This window comes from Pseudophryne corroboree, chromosome 5 (assembly GCF_028390025.1).
Source record: "Pseudophryne corroboree isolate aPseCor3 chromosome 5, aPseCor3.hap2, whole genome shotgun sequence".
Classification (NCBI taxonomy): domain Eukaryota; kingdom Metazoa; phylum Chordata; class Amphibia; order Anura; family Myobatrachidae; genus Pseudophryne; species Pseudophryne corroboree.
This window is the reverse complement of record NC_086448.1, coordinates 7,887,899-7,906,557: the sequence shown is the minus strand read 5'-3', so window position 1 is coordinate 7,906,557 and position 18,659 is coordinate 7,887,899. Positions and strand designations below refer to the sequence as shown.

The window sequence follows — 18,659 nt, the reverse complement described above, 5'->3', positions numbered from 1 at the left end:
CCACTGAAAAGTTCTTGCATGAAATCTGCCGACTGGAATTGCTTCGAAGGAAGTCACCATTTTTTTACCATGGCCCTTGTGCAATGATGCACTGATTTTAGGAGGTTCCTGACTAGCTCGGATAACTCCCTGGCTTTCTCTTCCGGGAGAAACACCTTTTTCTGGACTGTGTCCAGAATCATCCCTAAGCACAGGAGACTTGTTGTCGGGATCAGCTGCGATTTTGGAATATTTAGAATCCACCCCTGCTGTTGTAACAGTATCCGAGATAGTGCTACTCCGACCTCCAACTGTTCCCTGGACTTTGCCCTTATCAGGAGATCGTCCAAGTAAGGGATAATTAAGACGCCTTTTCTTCGAAGAAGAACCATCATTTCGGCCATTACCTTGGTAAAGACCCGGGGTGCCGTGGACAATCCAAACGGCAGCGTCTGAAACTGATAGTGACAGTTCTGTACCACGAACCTGAGGTACCCTTAGTGATAAGGGCAAATTTGGGACATGGAGGTAAGCATCCCTGATGTCTCGGGACACCATATAGTCCCCTTCTTCCCGGTTCGGTATCACTGCTCTGAGTGACTCCATCTTGATTTGAACCTTTGTAAGTGTTCAAATTTTTTTAGATTTAGAATAGGTCTCACCTAGCCTTCTGGCTTCAGTACCACAATATAGTGTGGAATAATACCCCTTTTCTTGTTGTAGGAGGGGTAATTTAATTATCACCTGCTGGGAATACAGCTTGTGAATTTTTTCCCATACTGCCTCCCTGTCGGAGGGAGACCTTGGTAAAGCAGACTTCAGGAGCCTGCGAGGGGGAAACGTTTCGACATTCCAATCTGTACCCCTGGGATACTACTTGTAGGATCCAAGGGTCCTGTACGGTCCCAGCGTCATGCTGAGAGCTTGGCAGAAGCGGTGGAAGGCTTCTGTTCCTGGGAATGGGCTGCCTGCTGCAGTCTTCTTCCCTTTCCTCTATCCCTGGGCAAATATGACTCTTATAGGGACGAAAGGACTGAGGCTGAAAAGACGGTGTCTTTTTCTGCAGAGATGTGACTTAGGGTAAAAACGGTGGATTTTCCAGCAGTTGCCGTGGCCACCAGGTCCGATGGACCGACCCCAAATAACTCCTCTTCCTTTATACGGCAATACACCTTTGTGCCGTTTGGAATCTGCATCACCTGACCACTGTCGTGTCCATAAACATCTTCTGGCAGATATGGACATCGCACTTACTCTTGATACCAGAGTGCAAATATCCCTCTGTGCATCTCGCATATATAGAAATGCATCCTTTAAATGCTCTATAGTCAATAAAATACTGTCCCTGTCAAGGGTATCAATATTTTTAGTCAGGGAATCCGACCAAGCCACCCCAGCTCTGCACATCCAGGCTGAGGCGATCGCTGGTCGCAGTATAACACCAGTATGTGTGTATATACTTTTTATGATATTTTCCAGCCTCCTGTCAGCTGGCTCCTTGAGGACGGCCCTATCTATAGACGGTACCGCCACTTGTTCTGATAAGCGTGTGAGCGCCTTATCCACCCTAAGGGGTGTTTCCCAACGCGCCCTAACTTCTGGCGGGAAAGGGTATACCGCCCATATTTTCTATCGGGGGGAACCCACGCATCATCACACACTTCATTTAATTTATCTGATTCAGGAAAAACTACGGTAGTTTTTTCACATCCCACATAATACCCTCTTTTGTGGTACTTGTAGTATCAGAAATATGTAACACCTCCTTCATTGCCCTTAACGTGTGGCCCTAATAAGGAATACGTTTGTTTATTCACCGTCGACACTGGATTCAGTGTCCCTGTCTGTGTCTGTGTCGACCGACTAAAGTAAACGGGCGTTTTAAAACCCCTGACGGTGTTTTTGAGACGTCTGGACCGGTACTAATTGTTTGTCGGCCGTCTCATGTCGTCAACCGACCTTGCCGCGTGTTGACATTATCACGTAATTCCCTAGATAAGCCATCCATTCCGGTGTCGACTCCCTAGAGAGTGACATCACCATTACAGGCAATTGCTCCGCCTCCTCACCAACATCGTCCTCATACATGTCGACACACACGTACCGACACACAGCACACACACAGGGAATGCTCTGATAGAGGACAGGACCTACTAGCCCTTTGGAGAGACAGAGGGAGAGTTTGCCAGCACACACCAAAAACGCTATAATTATATAGGGACAACCTTATATAAGTGTTTTCCCTTATAGCATCTTTTTTATATATTTTTAACGCCAAATTAGTGCCCCCCCCTCTCTGTTTTAACCCTGTTTCTGTAGTGCAGTGCAGGGGAGAGCCTGGGAGCCTTCCCTCCAGCCTTTCTGTGAGGGAAAATGGCGCTGTGTGCTGAGGAGATAGGCCCCGCCCCTTTTTCGGCGGCCTCGTCTCCCGCTCTTAACGGATTCTGGCAGGGGTTAAATATCTCCATATAGCCCCCGGAGGCTATATGTGAGGTATTTTTAGCCAAAAATAGGTTTTCATTGCCTCCCAGGGCGCCCCCCTCCCAGCGCCCTGCACCCTCAGTGACTGCCGTGTGAAGTGTGCTGAGAGGAAATGGCGCACAGCTGCAGTGCTGTGCGCTACCTTAAGAAGACTGAGGAGTCTTCATGCCGCCGATTCTGGACCTTCTTCTTGTTTCAGCATCTGCAAGGGGGCCGGCGGCGAGGCTCCGGTGACCATCCAGGCTGTACCTGTGATCGTCCCTCTGGAGCTAATGTCCAGTAGCCAAAGAAGCCAATCCATCCTGCACGCAGGTGAGTTCACTTCTTCTCCCCTAAGTCCCTCGTTGCAGTGATCCTGTTGCCAGCAGGACTCACTGTAAAATAAAAAACCTAAGCTAAACTTTTCTAAGCAGCTCTTTAGGAGAGCCACCTAGATTGCACCCTTCTCGGCCGGGCACAAAAATCTAACTGAGGCTTGGAGGAGGGTCATAGGGGGAGGAGCCAGTGCACACCACCTGATCCTAAAGCTTTACTTTTTGTGCCCTGTCTCCTGCGGAGCCGCTATTCCCCATGGTCCTTTCAGGAACCCCAGCATCCACTAGGACGATAGAGAAAATAATAATAGAGGGTATGTGTGGGAGAAGAGTGCAGTGGATTAGAGGGAAGAGTGCAGGGGATTAGAGGGTAGGTGGGGGATTAGAGGGTAGGTGTGGAGGAAGAGGGGATTAGAGGGTAGGTGTGGAGGAAGAGTGCACGGGATCAGAGGGTAGGTGTGGAGGAAGAGTGCAGGGGATTAGAGGGTAGGCGTGGAGGAAGAGTGCAGGGGATTAGAGGGTAGGTGTTGGAGAAGAGTGCAGGACATCAGAGGGTAGGTGTGGGAGAAGAGTGCAGGACATCAGAGGGTAGGTGTGGGAGAAGAGTGCAGGACATCAGAGGGTAGGTGTGGGAGAAGAGTGCAGGGGATCAGAGGGTAGGTGTGGAGGAAGAGTGCAGGACATCAGAGGGTAGGTGTGGAGGAAGAGTGCAGGACATCAGAGGGTAGGTGTGGAGGAAGAGTGCAGGACATCAGAGGGTAGGTGTGGGAGAAGAGTGCAGGACATCAGAGGGTAGGTGTGGGAGAAGAGTGCAGGACATCAGAGGGTAGGTGTGGGAGAAGAGTGCAGGGGATCAGAGGGTAGGTGTGGAGGAAGAGTGCAGGACATCAGAGGGTAGGTGTGGAGGAAGAGTGCAGGACATCAGAGGGTAGGTGTGGAGGAAGAGTGCAGGACATCAGAGGGTAGGTGTGAAGGAAGAGTGCAGGGGATTAGAGGGTAGGTGTGGGAGAAGAGTGCAGGGGATTAGAGGGTAGGTGTGGAGGAAGAGTGCAGGACATCAGAGGGTAGGTGTGGAGGAAGAGTGCAGGACATCAGAGGGTAGGTGTGGAGGAAGAGTGCAGGACATCAGAGGGTAGGTGTGGAGGAAGAGTGCAGGACATCAGAGGGTAGGTGTGGGAGAAGAGTGCAGGACATCAGAGGGTAGGTGTGGGAGAAGAGTGCAGGACATCAGAGGGTAGGTGTGGGAGAAGAGTGCAGGGGATCAGAGGGTAGGTGTGGAGGAAGAGTGCAGGACATCAGAGGGTAGGTGTGGAGGAAGAGTGCAGGACATCAGAGGGTAGGTGTGGAGGAAGAGTGCAGGACATCAGAGGGTAGGTGTGAAGGAAGAGTGCAGGGGATTAGAGGGTAGGTGGGGAGAAGAGTGCAGGAGATTAGAGGGTAGGTGGGGAGAAGAGTGCAGGGAATCAGAGGGTATGTTTGGTGGAAGAGTGCAGGGGATTAGAGGGTAGGTGTGGAGGAAGAGTGCAGGGGATCAGAGGGTAGGTGTGAAGGAAGAGTGTAGGGGATCAGAGAGTAGGTGGGGGAGAAGAGTGCAGGGGATTAGAGGGTAGGTGTGAAGGAAGAGTGCAGGGGATTAGAGGGTAGGTGTGAAGGAAGAGTGCAGGGAATCAGGGGGTAGGTGTGGAGGAAGAGTGCAGGGGATCAGAGGGTAGGTGGGGGAGAAGAGTGCAGGGGATTAGTGGGGAGAAGAGTGCAGGGGATCAGAGGGTAGGTGCGGAGGTAGAGTGCAGGGGATTAGAGGGTAGGTGTGGAGGAAGAGTGTAGGGGATCAGAGGGTAGGTGTGGAGGAAGAGTGCAGGGGATCAGAGGGTAGGTGTGGAGGAAGAGTGCAGGGGATTAGAGGGTAGGTGCGGAGGTAGAGTGCAGGGGATTAGAGGGTAGGTGTGGGAGAAGAGTGCAGGTGGTAAAAGGGTAGGTGTGGAGGAAGAGTGCAGGGGATCAGAGGGTAGGTGTGGAGGAAGAGTGCAGGGGATTAGAGGGTAGGTGTGGAGGAAGAGTGCAGGGGATCAGAGGGTAGGTGTGGAGGAAGAGTGCAGGGGATCAGAGGGTAGGTGTGAAGGAAGAGTGTAGGGGATCAGAGAGTAGGTGGGGGAGAAGAGTGCAGGGGATTAGTGGGGAGAAGAGTGCAGGGGATCAGAGGGTAGGTGTGAAGGAAGAGTGTAGGGGATCAGAGGGTAGGTGGGGGAGAAGAGTGCAGGGGATTAGAGGGTAGGTGTGGAGGAAGAGTGGAGGGGATTAGAGGGTAGGTGGGGGAGAAGAGTGCAGGGGATCAGAGGGTAGGTGTGAAGGAAGAGTGTAGGGGATCAGAGGGTAGGTGGGGGAGAAGAGTGCAGGGGGTAAAAGGGTAGGTGTGGAGGAAGAGTGCAGGGGATCAGAGGGTAGGTGTGAAGGAAGAGTGTAGGGGATCAGAGAGTAGGTGGGGGAGAAGAGTGCAGGGGATTAGTGGGGAGAAGAGTGCAGGGGATCAGAGGGTAGGTGTGAAGGAAGAGTGTAGGGGATCAGAGGGTAGGTGTGAAGGAAGAGTGTAGGGGATCAGAGGGTAGGTGTGAAGGAAGAGTGTAGGGGATCAGAGAGTAGGTGGGGGAGAAGAGTGCAGGGGATTAGTGGGGGAGAAGAGTGCAGGGGGTAAGAGGGTAGGTGTGGAGGAAGAGTGCAGGGGATCAGAGGGTAGGTGTGAAGGAAGAGTGGAGGGGATTAGAGGGTAGGTGGGGGAGAAGAGTGCAGGGGATTAGAGGGTAGGTGGGGGAGAAGAGTGCAGGGGATTAGAGGGTAGGTGTGAAGGAAGAGTGTAGGGGATCAGAGGGTAGGTGGGGGAGAAGAGTGCAGGGGATTAGAGGGTAGGTGGGGGAGAAGAGTGCAGGGGATTAGAGGGTAGGTGGGGGAGAAGAGTGCAGGGGATTAGAGGGTAGGTGTGAAGGAAGAGTGTAGGGGATCACAGGGTAGGTGGGGGAGAAGAGTGCAAGGGATTAGAGGGTAGGTGTGGGAGAAGAGTGCAGGTGGTAAAAGGGTAGGTGTGGAGGAAGAGTGCAGGGGATCAGAGGGTAGGTGTGGAGGAAGAGTGCAGGGGATCAGAGGGTAGGTGGGGGAGAAGAGTGCAGGGGATTAGTGGGTAGGTGGGGAGAAGGGTGCAGGGGATCAGAGGGTAGGTGTGGAGGAAGAGTGGAGGGGATTAGAGGGTAGGTGGGGGAGAAGAGTGCAGGGGATTAGAGGGTAGGTGGGGGAGAAGAGTGCAGGGGATTAGAGGGTAGGTGGGGGAGAAGAGTGCAGGGGATTAGAGGGTAGGTGGGGGAGAAGAGTGCAGGGGATTAGACTGTAGGTGTGGGAGAAGAGTGGAGGGGATTAGAGGGTAGGTGGGGAAGAAGAGTGCAGGGGATCAGAGGGTAGGTTTGGAGGAAGAGTGCAGGGGATTAGAGGGTAGGTGTGGAGGTAGAGTGCAGGGGATCAGAGGGTAGGTGTGGAGGAAGAGTGCAGGGGATCAGAGGGTAGGTGTGGAGGAAGAGTGCAGGGGATCAGAGGGTAGGCGTGGGAGAAGAGTGCAGGGAATCAGGGGGTTGGTGGGGAGAAGAGTGCAGGGGATTAGAGGGTAGGTGCGGAGGTAGAGTGCAGGGGATTAGAGGGTAGGTGTGGGAGAAGAGTGCAGGTGGTAAAAGGGTAGGTGTGGAGGAAGAGTGCAGGGGATCAGAGGGTAGGTGTGGAGGAAGAGTGCAGGGGATCAGAGGGTAGGTGTGGAGGAAGAGTGCAGGGGATCAGAGGGTAGGTGTGGAGGAAGAGTTCAGGGGATTAGAGGGTAGGTGGGGAGGAAGAGTTCAGGGGATTAGAGGGTAGGTGTGGAGGAAGAGTTCAGGGGATTAGAGGGTAGGTGGGGAGAAGAGTGCAGGGGATTAGAGGGTAGGTGTGGGAGAAGAGTGCAGGGGATTAGAGGGTAGGTGTGGAGGAAGAGTGCAGGGGATCAGAGGGTAGGTGTGGAGGAAGAGTTCAGGGGATTAGAGGGTAGGTGTGGAGGAAGAGTTCAGGGGATTAGAGGGTAGGTGGGGAGAAGAGTGCAGGGGATTAGAGGGTAGGTGTGGGAGAAGAGTGCAGGGGATTAGAGGGTAGGTGTGGAGGAAGAGTGCAGGGGATCAGAGGGTAGGTGTGGGAGAAGAGTGCAGGGGATCAGAGGGTAGGTGTGGAGGAAGAGTTCAGGGGATTAGAGGGTAGGTGGGGAGAAGAGTGCAGGGGATTAGAGGGTAGGTGTGGGAGAAGAGTGCAGGGGATCAGAGGGTAGGTGTGGAGGAAGAGTTCAGGGGATTAGAGGGTAGGTGTGGAGGAAGAGTGCAGGGGATCAGAGGGTAGGTGTGGAGGAAGAGTTCAGGGGATTAGAGGGTAGGTGGGGAGAAGAGTGCAGGGGATTAGAGGGTAGGTGTGGGAGAAGAGTGCAGGGGATCAGAGGGTAGGTGTGGAGGAAGAGTTCAGGGGATTAGAGGGTAGGTGTGGAGGAAGAGTGCAGGGGATCAGAGGGTAGGTGTGGAGGAAGAGTTCAGGGGATTAGAGGGTAGGTGGGGAGAAGAGTGCAGGGGATTAGAGGGTAGGTGTGGGAGAAGAGTGCAGGGGATTAGAGGGTAGGTGTGGAGGAAGAGTGCAGGGGATCAGAGGGTAGGTGTGGAGGAAGAGTTCAGGGGATTAGAGGGTAGGTGTGGAGGAAGAGTTCAGGGGATTAGAGGGTAGGTGGGGAGAAGAGTGCAGGGGATTAGAGGGTAGGTGTGGGAGAAGAGTGCAGGGGATTAGAGGGTAGGTGTGGAGGAAGAGTGCAGGGGATCAGAGGGTAGGTGTGGGAGAAGAGTGCAGGGGATCAGAGGGTAGGTGTGGAGGAAGAGTTCAGGGGATTAGAGGGTAGGTGTGGGAGAAGAGTGCAGGTGGTAAAAGGGTAGGTGTGGGAGAAGAGTGCAGGGGATCAGAGGGTAGGTGTGGAGGAAGAGTTCAGGGGATTAGAGGGTAGGTGGGGAGAAGAGTGCAGGGGATTAGAGGGTAGGTGTGGGAGAAGAGTGGAGGGGATCAGAGGGTAGGTGGGGAGAAGAGTGCAGGGGATTAGAGGGTAGGTGGGGAGAAGAGTGCAGGGGATTAGAGGGTAGGTGGGGAGAAGAGTGCAGGGGATTAGAGGGTAGGTGTGGGAGAAGAGTGCAGGGGATCAGAGGGTAGGTGTGGAGGAAGAGTTCAGGGGATTAGAGGGTAGGTGGGGAGAAGAGTGCAGGGGATTAGAGGGTAGGTGTGGAGGAAGAGTTCAGGGGATTAGAGGGTAGGTGTGGAGGAAGAGTGCAGGGGATTAGAGGGTAGGTGTGGAGGAAGAGTGCAGGGGATCAGAGGGTAGGTGTGGGAGAAGAGTGCAGGTGATTAGAGGGTAGGTGGGGAGAAGAGTGCAGGGGATCAAAGGGTAGTTGTGGGAGAAGAGTGCAGGGGATCAGAGGGTAGGTGGGGAGAAGAGTGCAGGGGATTAGAGGGTAGGTGGGGAGAAGAGTGCAGGACATCAGAGGGTAGGTGTGGAGGAAGAGTGCAGGGGATTAGAGGGTAGGTGTGGGAGAAGAGTGCAGGTGATCAGAGGGTAGGTGGGGAGAAGAGTGCAGGGGATCAGAGGGTAGGTGGGGAGAAGAGTGCAGGGGATTAGAGGGTAGGTGTGGAGGAAGAGTGCAGGGGATCAGAGGGTAGGTGTGGAGGAAGAGTGCAGGGGATCAGAGGGTAGGTGTGGAGGAAGAGTGCAGGGGATCAGAGGGTAGGTGGGGAGAAGAGTGCAGGTGATCAGAGGGTAGGTGTGGAGGAAGAGTTCAGGGGATTAGAGGGTAGGTGGGGAGAAGAGTGCAGGGGATCAGAGGGTAGGTGTGGAGGGGATTAGAGGGTAGGTGTGGGAGTAGCGTGCAGGGGGCAGGTGGGGAGAAGAGTGCAGGGGTCAGGGGGTAGGTGGGGAGAAGAGTGCAGGGGGTAGGTGGGGAGAAGAGTGCAGGGGTCAGGGGGTAGGTGTGGGAGAAGCATGCAGGGGTCAGGGGGTAGAAAAGGGGAGTCCTATTTTCTTACCCTGTTCGAAAATGACATCCCAGGCTTTCATGTGCTCCTTCCATATGCGGCTGTCAGAGAGCCGCATCAGCTGGTGGGGGAAGTACAGAAGCGGCAGTGTGGTCTTTATCATGGTCTCCACTGCTCCAATAAAGCGCAGAGACTCAGCGTTTGGATGCTCCTCTAGCAGCCCGAGACGCTGTCCATACAAGACGTAGCTGCTGGCTGTGGAGAGAGGCCGTGGTATTTACACTAGAAAATGTCCAGAATGTGTCTTGTATTATAGGAGGAGGCGCACAGTGTGAGAGAGTCACCCACCGGCCCCCAAATCTTCCATGACTGAAACAACGCACAACCTAAATAACCCCCAGGACGCACAGGCAGCTCCTGATGTAAATTACATACTCTGTGTGTCCTAGCGACTGTATCGCCATACCTGATTATATTACAGCGTTTGCCTGGAAGACACTGTAGCGTAACATCTTGTATGCAGATACAGCCGCTATCACACACAGAATACAGGCATGCCGCATATCGTTATAACCAACAGAAGCTGCTTCTAAAATTAAACAATGCAATAGGAAGCACAGGACTGCACACCCTAACAACACGTAATGAGATGTGCGACCTTGCTGAAACTTATAGTGCCACACACAGAGAAGAAACGTGCAGGTGCACTACTCACACACTTCTATTAGAATAAAAATACATTTTGCAATAAATAAGAGTTTTTTACAATAATTATGGCCAAGGTTATGGGTTTACCCACCACATCCAGATAACCTCATTGGGTATGTCAGGTGACTTCCTGACAGAGCAGTGATCTCCCTAACTCCTTGACAGAGCAGCAATCTCCCCGGCTCCCTGACAGAGCAGCGATCTCCCTGACTCCCTGACATAGCAGTGATCTCCCTGACAGAGCAGCGATCTCCCATACTCCCTGACAGGGCAGCGATCTCCCCGACTCTCTGACAGAGTAGCGATCTCCCTGACAGAGCAGCGATCTCCCCCGACTCCATGACAGAGCAGCGATCTCCCCGACTCCCTGACAGAGCAGCGATCCCACATACTCCCTGACAGAGCAGCGATCTCCTTGACTCCCTGACAGAGCAGCGATCTCCCCAACTCCCTGACAGAGCAGCGATCCCACATACTCCCTGACAGAGCAGCGATCTCCCTGACTCCCTGACAGAGCAGCGATCTCCCATACTCCTTGACAGAGCAGCAATCTCCCCGGCTCCCTGACAGAGCAGCGATCTCCCTGACTCCCTGACATAGCAGTGATCTCCCTGACAGAGCAGCGATCCCACATACTCCCTGACAGAGCAGCGATCTCCCTGACTCCCTGACAGAGCAGCGATCTCCCATACTCCTTGACAGAGCAGCAATCTCCCTGACTCCCTGACAGAGCAGCGATCTCCCCTGACTCCCTGACAGAGCAGCGATCTCCCTGACTCTCTGACAGAGCAGCAATCTCCTTGACTCCCTGACAGAGCAGCGATCTCCCTGACAGAGCAGCGTTCTCCCTGACTCCCTGACAGAACAGCAATCTCCCCGGCTCCCTGACAGAGCAGCGATCTCCCTAACTCATTGACAGAGCAGCAATCTCCCTGACAGAGCAGCGATCTCCCTGACAGAGCAGCGATCTCCCTGACTCCCTGACAGAGCAGCGATCTCCCCTGACTCCCTGACAGAGCAGCGATCTCCCTGACTCTCTGACAGAGCAGCAATCTCCTTGACTCCCTGACAGAGCAGCGATCTCCCTGACAGAGCAGCGGTCTCCCTGACTCCCTGACAGAACAGCAATCTCCCCGGCTCCCTGACAGAGCAGCGATCTCCCTAACTCCTTGACAGAGCAGCGATCTCCCTGACTCCCTGACAGAGCAGTGTTTTCCCTGACTCCCTGACAGAGCAGCGATCTCCCCTACTCCCTGACAGAGCAGCGATCTCCCTGACTCCCTGACAGAGCAGCGATCTCCCATACTCCCTGACAGAGCAGCGATCTCCCTGACTCCCTGACAGAGCAGAGATCTCCCTGACAGAGCCGCGATCTCCCCGACTCCCTGACAGAGCAGCGATCTCCCCGACTCCCTGACAGAGCAGCGATCTCCCATACTCCCTGACAGAGCAGCGATCTCCCTGACAGAGCAGCAATCTCCCCTGACTCCCAGACAGAGCAGCAATCTCCCCTGACTCCCTGACAGAGCAGCGATCTCCCCGACTCTCTGAAAGAGCAGCGATCTCCCCAACTCTCTGACAGAGCAGCGATCTCCCCAACTCTCTGACAGAGCAGCGATCTCCCCAACTCCCTGATAGAGCAGCGATCTCCCCAACTCTCTGACAGAGCAGCGATCTCCCCAACTCCCTGACAGAGCAGCGATCTCCCTGACTCAGCAGCGATCTCCTTGACTCCCTGACAGAGCAGCGATCTCTCTGACAGAGCAGCGTTCTCCCCCGACTCCCTGACAGAGCAGCGATCTCCCTGACAAAGCAGCGATCTCCCCGACTCCCTTACAGAGCAGCGATCTCCCTGACAGAGCAGTGATCTCCCATACTCCCTGACAGAGTAGCGATCTCCCCGACTCCCTGACAGAGCAGCGATCTCCCCGACTCCCTGACAGAGCAGCGATCTCCCATACTCCCTGACAGAGCAGCGATCTCCCATACTCCCTGATAGAGCAGCGATCTCCCATACTCCCTGATAGAGCAGCGATCTCCTTGACTCCCTAACAGAGCAGCGATCTCCTTGACTCCCTAACAGAGCAGCGATCTCCTTGACTCCCTGACAGAGCAGCGATCTCTCTGACAGAGCAGCGTTCTCCCCCGACTCCCTGACAGAGCAGCGATCTCCCTGACAGAGCAGCGATCTCCCCGATTCCCTTACAGAGCAGCGATCTCCCTGACAGAGCAGCCATCTCCCCGACTCCCTGACAGAGCAGCGATCTCCCCAACTCCCTGACAGAGCAGCGATCTCCCCAACTCCCTGACAGAGCAGCGATCTCCCCAACTCTCTGACAGAGCAGCGATCTCCCCAACTCTCTGACAGAGCAGCGATCTCCCCGACTACCTGACAGAGCAACGATCTCCCCAACTCTCTGACAGAGCAGCGATCTCCCCGACTCCCTGACAGAGCAGCGATCTCCCCGACTCCCTGACAGAGCAGTGATCTCCCCGACTCCCTGACAGAGCAGCGATCTCCCCAACTCTCTGACAGAGCAGCGATCTCCCCAACTCTTTGACAGAGCAGCGATCTCCCCAACTCTCTGACAGAGCAGCGTTCTCCCCGACTCTCTGACAGAGCAGCGATCTCCCCAACTCTCTGACAGAGCAGCGATCTCCCCAACTCTCTGACAGAGCAGCGATCTCCCCAACTCTCTGACAGAGCAGCGATCTCCCCAACTCTCTGACAGAGTAGCGATCTCCCATACTCCCTGACAGAGCAGCGATCTCCCTGACTCCCTGACAGAGCAGCGATCTCCCATACTCCCTGACAGAGCAGCGATCTCCCTGACTTAGCAGCGATCTCCTTGACTCCCTGACAGAGCAGCGATCTCTCTGACAGAGCAGCGATCTCCCTGACTCCCTGACAGAGCAGCGATCTCCCCGACTCCCTGACAGAGCAGCGATCTCCCCGACTCCCTGACAGAGCAGCGATCTCCCATACTCCCTGACAGAGCAGCAATCTCCCATACTCCCTGACAGAGCAGTGATTTTCCAGACTCCCTGACAGAGCAGCGATCTCCCTAACTCCTTGACAGAGCAGCGATCTCCCTGACAGAGCAGCGATCTCCCTGACTCCCTGACAGAGCAGCGGTCTCCCTAACTCCTTGACAGAGCAGCAATCTCCCTGACAGAGCAGCGATCTCCCTGACTCCCTGACAGAGCAGCGATCTCCCTGACTCCCTGACAGAGCAGCGATCTCCCCTGACTCCCTGACAGAGCAGCGATCTCCCTGACTCTCTGACAGAGCAGCAATCTCCTTGACTCCCTGACAGAGCAGCGATCTCCCTGACAGAGCAGCGGTCTCCCTGACTCCCTGACAGAACAGCAATCTCCCCGGCTCCCTGACAGAGCAGTGATCTCCCTAACTCCTTGACAGAGCAGCGTTCTCCCTGACTCCCTGACAGAGCAGCGATCTCCCCTACTCCCTGACAGAGCAGCGATCTCCCTGACTCCCTGACAGAGCAGCGATCTCCCATACTCCCTGACAGAGCAGCGATCTCCCTGACTCCCTGACAGAGCAGAGATCTCCCTGACTCCCTGACAGAGCAGCGATCTCCCCGACTCCCTGACAGAGCAGCGATCTCCCATACTCCCTGACAGAGCAGCAATCTCCCCTGACTCCCTGACAGAGCAGCGATCTCCCCGACTCTCTGACAGAGCAGCGATCTCCCCAACTCTCTGACAGAGCAGCGATCTCCCCAACTCTCTGACAGAGCAGCGATCTCCCCAACTCCCTGATAGAGCAGCGATCTCCCCAACTCTCTGACAGAGCAGCGATCTCCCCAACTCCCTGACAGAGCAGCGATCTCCCTGACTCCCTGACAGAGCAGCGATCTCCCATACTCCCTGATAGAGCAGCGATCTCCCTGACTCAGCAGCGATCTCCTTGACTCCCTGACAGAGCAGCGATCTCTCTGACAGAGCAGCGTTCTCCCCCGACTCCCTGACAGAGCAGCGATCTCCCTGACAAAGCAGCGATCTCCCCGACTCCCTTACAGAGCAGCGATCTCCCTGACAGAGCAGCGATCTCCCATACTCCCTGACAGAGCAGCGATCTCCCCGACTCCCTGACAGAGCAGCGATCTCCCCGACTCCCTGACAGAGCAGCGATCTCCCATACTCCCTGACAGAGCAGCGATCTCCCATACTCCCTGATAGGGAGTCAAGGAGATCGCTGCTCTGTCAGGGAGATCGCTGCTCTGTCAGGGAGTCGGGGGAGAACGCTGCTCTGTCAGAGAGATCGCTGCTCTGTCAGGGAGTCAAGGAGATCGCTGCTCTGTTAGGGAGTCAAGGAGATCGCTGCTCTAACAGAGCAGCGATCTCCTTGACTCCCTGACAGAGCAGCGATCTCTCTGACAGAGCAGCGTTCTCCCCCGACTCCCTGACAGAGCAGCGATCTCCCTGACAGAGCAGCGATCTCCCCGATTCCCTTACAGAGCAGCGATCTCCCTGACAGAGCAGCCATCTCCCCGACTCCCTGACAGAGCAGTGATCTCCCCAACTCCCTGACAGAGCAGCGATCTCCCCAACTCCCTGACAGAGCAGCGATCTCCCCAACTCTCTGACAGAGCAGCGATCTCCCCAACTCTCTGACAGAGCAGCGATCTCCCCGACTCCCTGACAGAGCAACGATCTCCCCAACTCTCTGACAGAGCAGCGATCTCCCCGACTCCCTGACAGAGCAGCGATCTCCCCGACTGTCTGACAGAGCAGCGATCTCCCCGATTCCCTGACAGAGCAGCGATCTCCCCAACTCTCTGACAGAGCAGCGATCTCCCCAACTCTTTGACAGAGCAGCGATCTCCCCAACTCTCTGACAGAGCAGCGTTCTCCCCGACTCTCTGACAGAGCAGCGATCTCCCCAACTCTGACAGAGCAGCGATCTCCCCAACTCTCTGACAGAGCAGCGATCTCCTCAACTCTCTGACAGAGCAGCGATCTCCCCAACTCTCTGACAGAGTAGCGATCTCCCATACTCCCTGACAGAGCAGCGATCTCCCTGACAGAGCAGCGATCTCCCTGACTCCCTGACAGAGCAGCGATCTCCCATACTCCCTGACAGAGCAGCGATCTCCCTGACTTAGCAGCGATCTCCTTGACTCCCTGACAGAGCAGCGATCTCTCTGACAGAGCAGCGTTCTCCCCCAACTCCCTGACAGAGCAGCGATCTCCCTGACAAAGCAGCGATCTCCCCGAATCCCTTACAGAGCAGCAATCTCCCTGACAGAGCAGCGATCTCCCTGACTCCCTGACAGAGCAGCGATCTCCCCGACTCCCTGACAGAGCAGCAATCTCCCCGACTCCCTGACAGAGCAGCGATCTCCCATACTCCCTGACAGAGCAGCAATCTCCCATACTCCCTGACAGAGCAGCGATTTTCCAGACTCCCTGACAGAGCAGCGATCTCCCTAACTCCTTGACAGAGCAGCGATCTCCCTAACTCCTTGACAGAGCAGCGATCTCCCTAACTCCTGGACAGAGCAGCGATCTCCCTGACTCCCTGGCAGAGCAGCGATCTCCCTGACAGAGCAGCGATCTCCCCAACTCTCTGACAGAGCAGCGATCTCCCCGACTCCCTGACAGAGCAGCGATCTCCCTGACTCCCTGACAGAGCAGCGATCTCCCCAACTCTCTGACAGAGCAGCGTTCTCCCCCGACTCCCTGACAAAGCAGCGATCTCCCCGACTCCCTGACAGAGCAGGGATCTCCCTGACAGAGCAGCGATTTTCCCGACTCCCTGACAGAGCAGCGATCTCCCTGACTCAGCAGCGATCTCCCTGACTCCCTGACAGAGCAGCGATCTCCCTGACCACCTGACATAGCAGCGATCTCCCATACTCCCTGACAGAGCAGCGATTTTCCCGACTCCCTGACAGAGCAGCAATCTCCCATACTCCCTGACTGTTACGATTCCTGTACTCCAGACTGGAGAAGATCTTATGGCAGAGATCTGAGTACAGGAATGAAATACAGGTTGTTGGAGCTGGAGAGCCTAGTAACCCCTGGCGCCCTAACTCCGTTGTCTCGCCCGTGTTATCAGAAATCCCCTGCGAGACTATGGTTGCTTGAGCCCATGGCAGCCGCGTTCGAAGGGCGGATTATGTCTGCCCAACCCCGATGCCCCCGCAGGTCTTAATGGGAGACAAGGGGAAGTCCGAGACAGGGTGATAACAAGGGGCCCTCTGACTAAGCAACCAAGCCAGGGGTTACAAGCTAACTTAACTAAATCAAAAGGTATGTGCGGACTAGCCGCCAGGGAAAAGGACAACCAAGGATCCACGGATCCGACACTCCTATCCGGCACCGCTGGACACCAGAGTGGATCTTGTGGAAGCGGAAACCTCCGCAAAGCTCCAGAACTCAAAATAAACACAATAATAAATAGTAGCGGACAAGCCGCAACACACGGCTGCGCCGCGACTCACGAACACCACCAGATGTTAAAGGTGCTCGGTCAGACTCCAGGAACAGATGGTAACTTCCGAGTACTGGATCACTGAGAACAGGAACAAACGAACAGACCGGGACTGGGAACTCTCTCTGCAGCAGAATCAGGCAAACAGGAAGCTATCACCGGCGTCTGTGAGGAGTCCTGGGAGTGCTTTTAACAGAGAGTCTTCCAATCAGCTGTTTGGAGGCTGATTGGATTAAATGCCATGCAGCTGACAAGCTGCATGGCCAGGGAAACAGATGAGTGATAATTACAACATGCCGTGCAGCTGCATGCTACACAGCCAGGAAACCAGTGATGATATAAACTTAGACCCAGCAACGGGGAACACGATCCGACAGTGGCGTCCCTGTTGCTAGGCGCCGGCCGCACTGACGAGCGGACCCTCGGCGCCTAACAGTACCCCCCCCTTGAGGAGGGGTCAAGGAACCCCTAAATCCGGGTTTCTGAGGAAATTCTTGAAAAAATGCCCTTTTGAGCCTTGGGGCATGAAGGTCCTCATCTAGGACCCACGACCTTTCCTCAGGACCATAACCTTTCCAATGCACCAAAAAATAAAGCCGACCCCGGGACAGCTTGGAATCGAGAACCTTCTCAACCACGAACTCCTGCTGACCCTGTACATTAACTGGTGATCTCCCCTGAGGTTTTTTACGAGGAAATCTGCTAGATGAAACATATGGTTTGAGCAAAGAGCAATGGAAGGTATTTCCGATTCGTAACGTTTTTGGTAGCTGTAACCGGAAAGCAACTGGATTGACTTTTTTGATAATGAGAAATGGTCCAATAAATCTAGGACCCAATCTGGCTGAGGTTTGTCGAAGTTTGATATTGCGAGTCGACAGCCACACCCTGTCTCCTACTCTAAAAGTGCACGGCCGCCGGAACCTGTCCGAAAAATCTTTTTCCTTGAAAGCTGCTTTTCTGAGAGCTATGTGCACTTTTTTCCAAATAAGTTTAAGATGAGAGGTCAGGGCCAGAGAGGAGACAGAGGAATGTTGGAAAAATGAATTAGCTCTGGGGTGGAAACCAAAAACTGCAAAAAATGGAGACACATTGGTGGAGGAATGACAGGCATTATTATAAGCAAACTCTGCCAATGGAAGAAACTCAGACCAGTCATTTTGGAGTTTGGCCGAGTACAAACGCAAATATTGTTTTAAGGATTGGTTCACTCGCTCAGTCTGTCCATTTGATTGTGGATGATAACCGGAGGTTAATGATAATTTCATTTTTAACGAAGCACAAAAAGACTTCCAAAACTGTGCAATGAATTGTGGACCCCTGTCAGAAACAATATCAGTGGGTAACCCATGGAGTCTGAAAACATGACGGAGGAACAAGACTGCCAATCCCTGGGCAGATGGCAATCGGGGAAGACCAATAAAATGAGCCATCTTACTAAAACGGTCCACTACCACCCATATGACTGTGCATCCAGCTGACAGAGGGAGATCCACCACAAAATCCATGGAGATATGCGACCATGGTCTAAGAGGAACATTCAATGGCATAAGTTGACCAATAGGCAAAGAACGGGGAACTTTATGCTGTGCACAGACCTGACACGAAAAAACAAACTCTTTAATGTCTTTAGAAAGACCAGGCCACCACACTGAGCGGGATACCAATTCAAAAGTTTTAGCGACTCCCAGATGCCCTGCAACTTTGCTATCATGAAATTCCTCCAAAACAGTTGCTCTCAAAAACTCAGGAACAAAAAGACGACCAGCAGGAGTATTTCCCGGAGCTTGATGTTGAAGCAGCTTCAATTGAGAAAAAACATCCTGTGTGAGACCTGCCTGAATGACTGAAGGCGGAAGTATGAGAGTAACAGGACTGTTGTCTTGAGTGGGAAGAAAACTGCGTGAGAGGGCATCTGCCTTGGTATTCTTGGAACCAGGTCTGAAGGTGATAATGAATTTGAAACGAGTGAAAAATAAAGCCCAACGAGCCTGTCGGGCATTCAGTCGCTTAGCTGATTCAATGTATTGAAGATTTTTGTGATCTGTCAAAACAGAAATGGTATGGGTCGCTCCTTCAAGCCAATGTCTCCACTCCTCAAAAGCCCATTTAATAGCCAGCAACTCCCGATTACCAACATCGTAGTTGGATTCAGCAGATGAGAATTTCCTGGACATAAAGGCACAAGGATGTAACTCAAGGGAATCTGGATCCTTCTGAGAAAGGATAGCCCCTACACCAACCTCCGAGGCATCTACCTCAACGATGAAAGGCAATTCTGGGTTGGGATGTCTAAGGACAGGGGCTGAGACAAAGGCTTGTTTCAAGGCCTGAAAAGATACTTTAGCTTCACATGACCAATTGGTAGGATCTGCTCCCTTCTTAGTGAGTGCCACAATGGGAGCAACTATGTCAGAGAAAGAGTGAATAAACCTTCTGTAGTAGTTCGCAAACCCTAAAAAGCGCTGAATTGCTTTTAAGTTGGTGGGTTGCGCCCAACTCAGGATGGCTTGGAGCTTCTTAGGTTCCATTCGGAATCCCCGAGGGGAAATAATGTACCCTAAAAAGGATACCTCCGTGACGTGAAATTCACACTTCTCCGGTTTGGCATACAAGTGATTTTCACGTAATTTCTTAAGTACCTGACGCACCTGGGTAACATGTTG

At 53.9% G+C, this 18,659-nt stretch overlaps 1 protein-coding gene across 1 annotated transcript in view; it reads right to left on the bottom strand.

The window, feature by feature from the left end:
* Nucleotides 1-18,659, bottom strand: part of LOC134927079 (cytochrome P450 11B, mitochondrial) — a 60,258-nt gene that overhangs the window by 25,843 nt on the left and 15,756 nt on the right. The window contains exon 3 of the mRNA XM_063921077.1: nt 8,877-9,080. Coding sequence (XP_063777147.1) covers nt 8,877-9,080 — 204 coding nt within the window. The remainder of the gene's footprint in view (nt 1-8,876; nt 9,081-18,659) is intronic.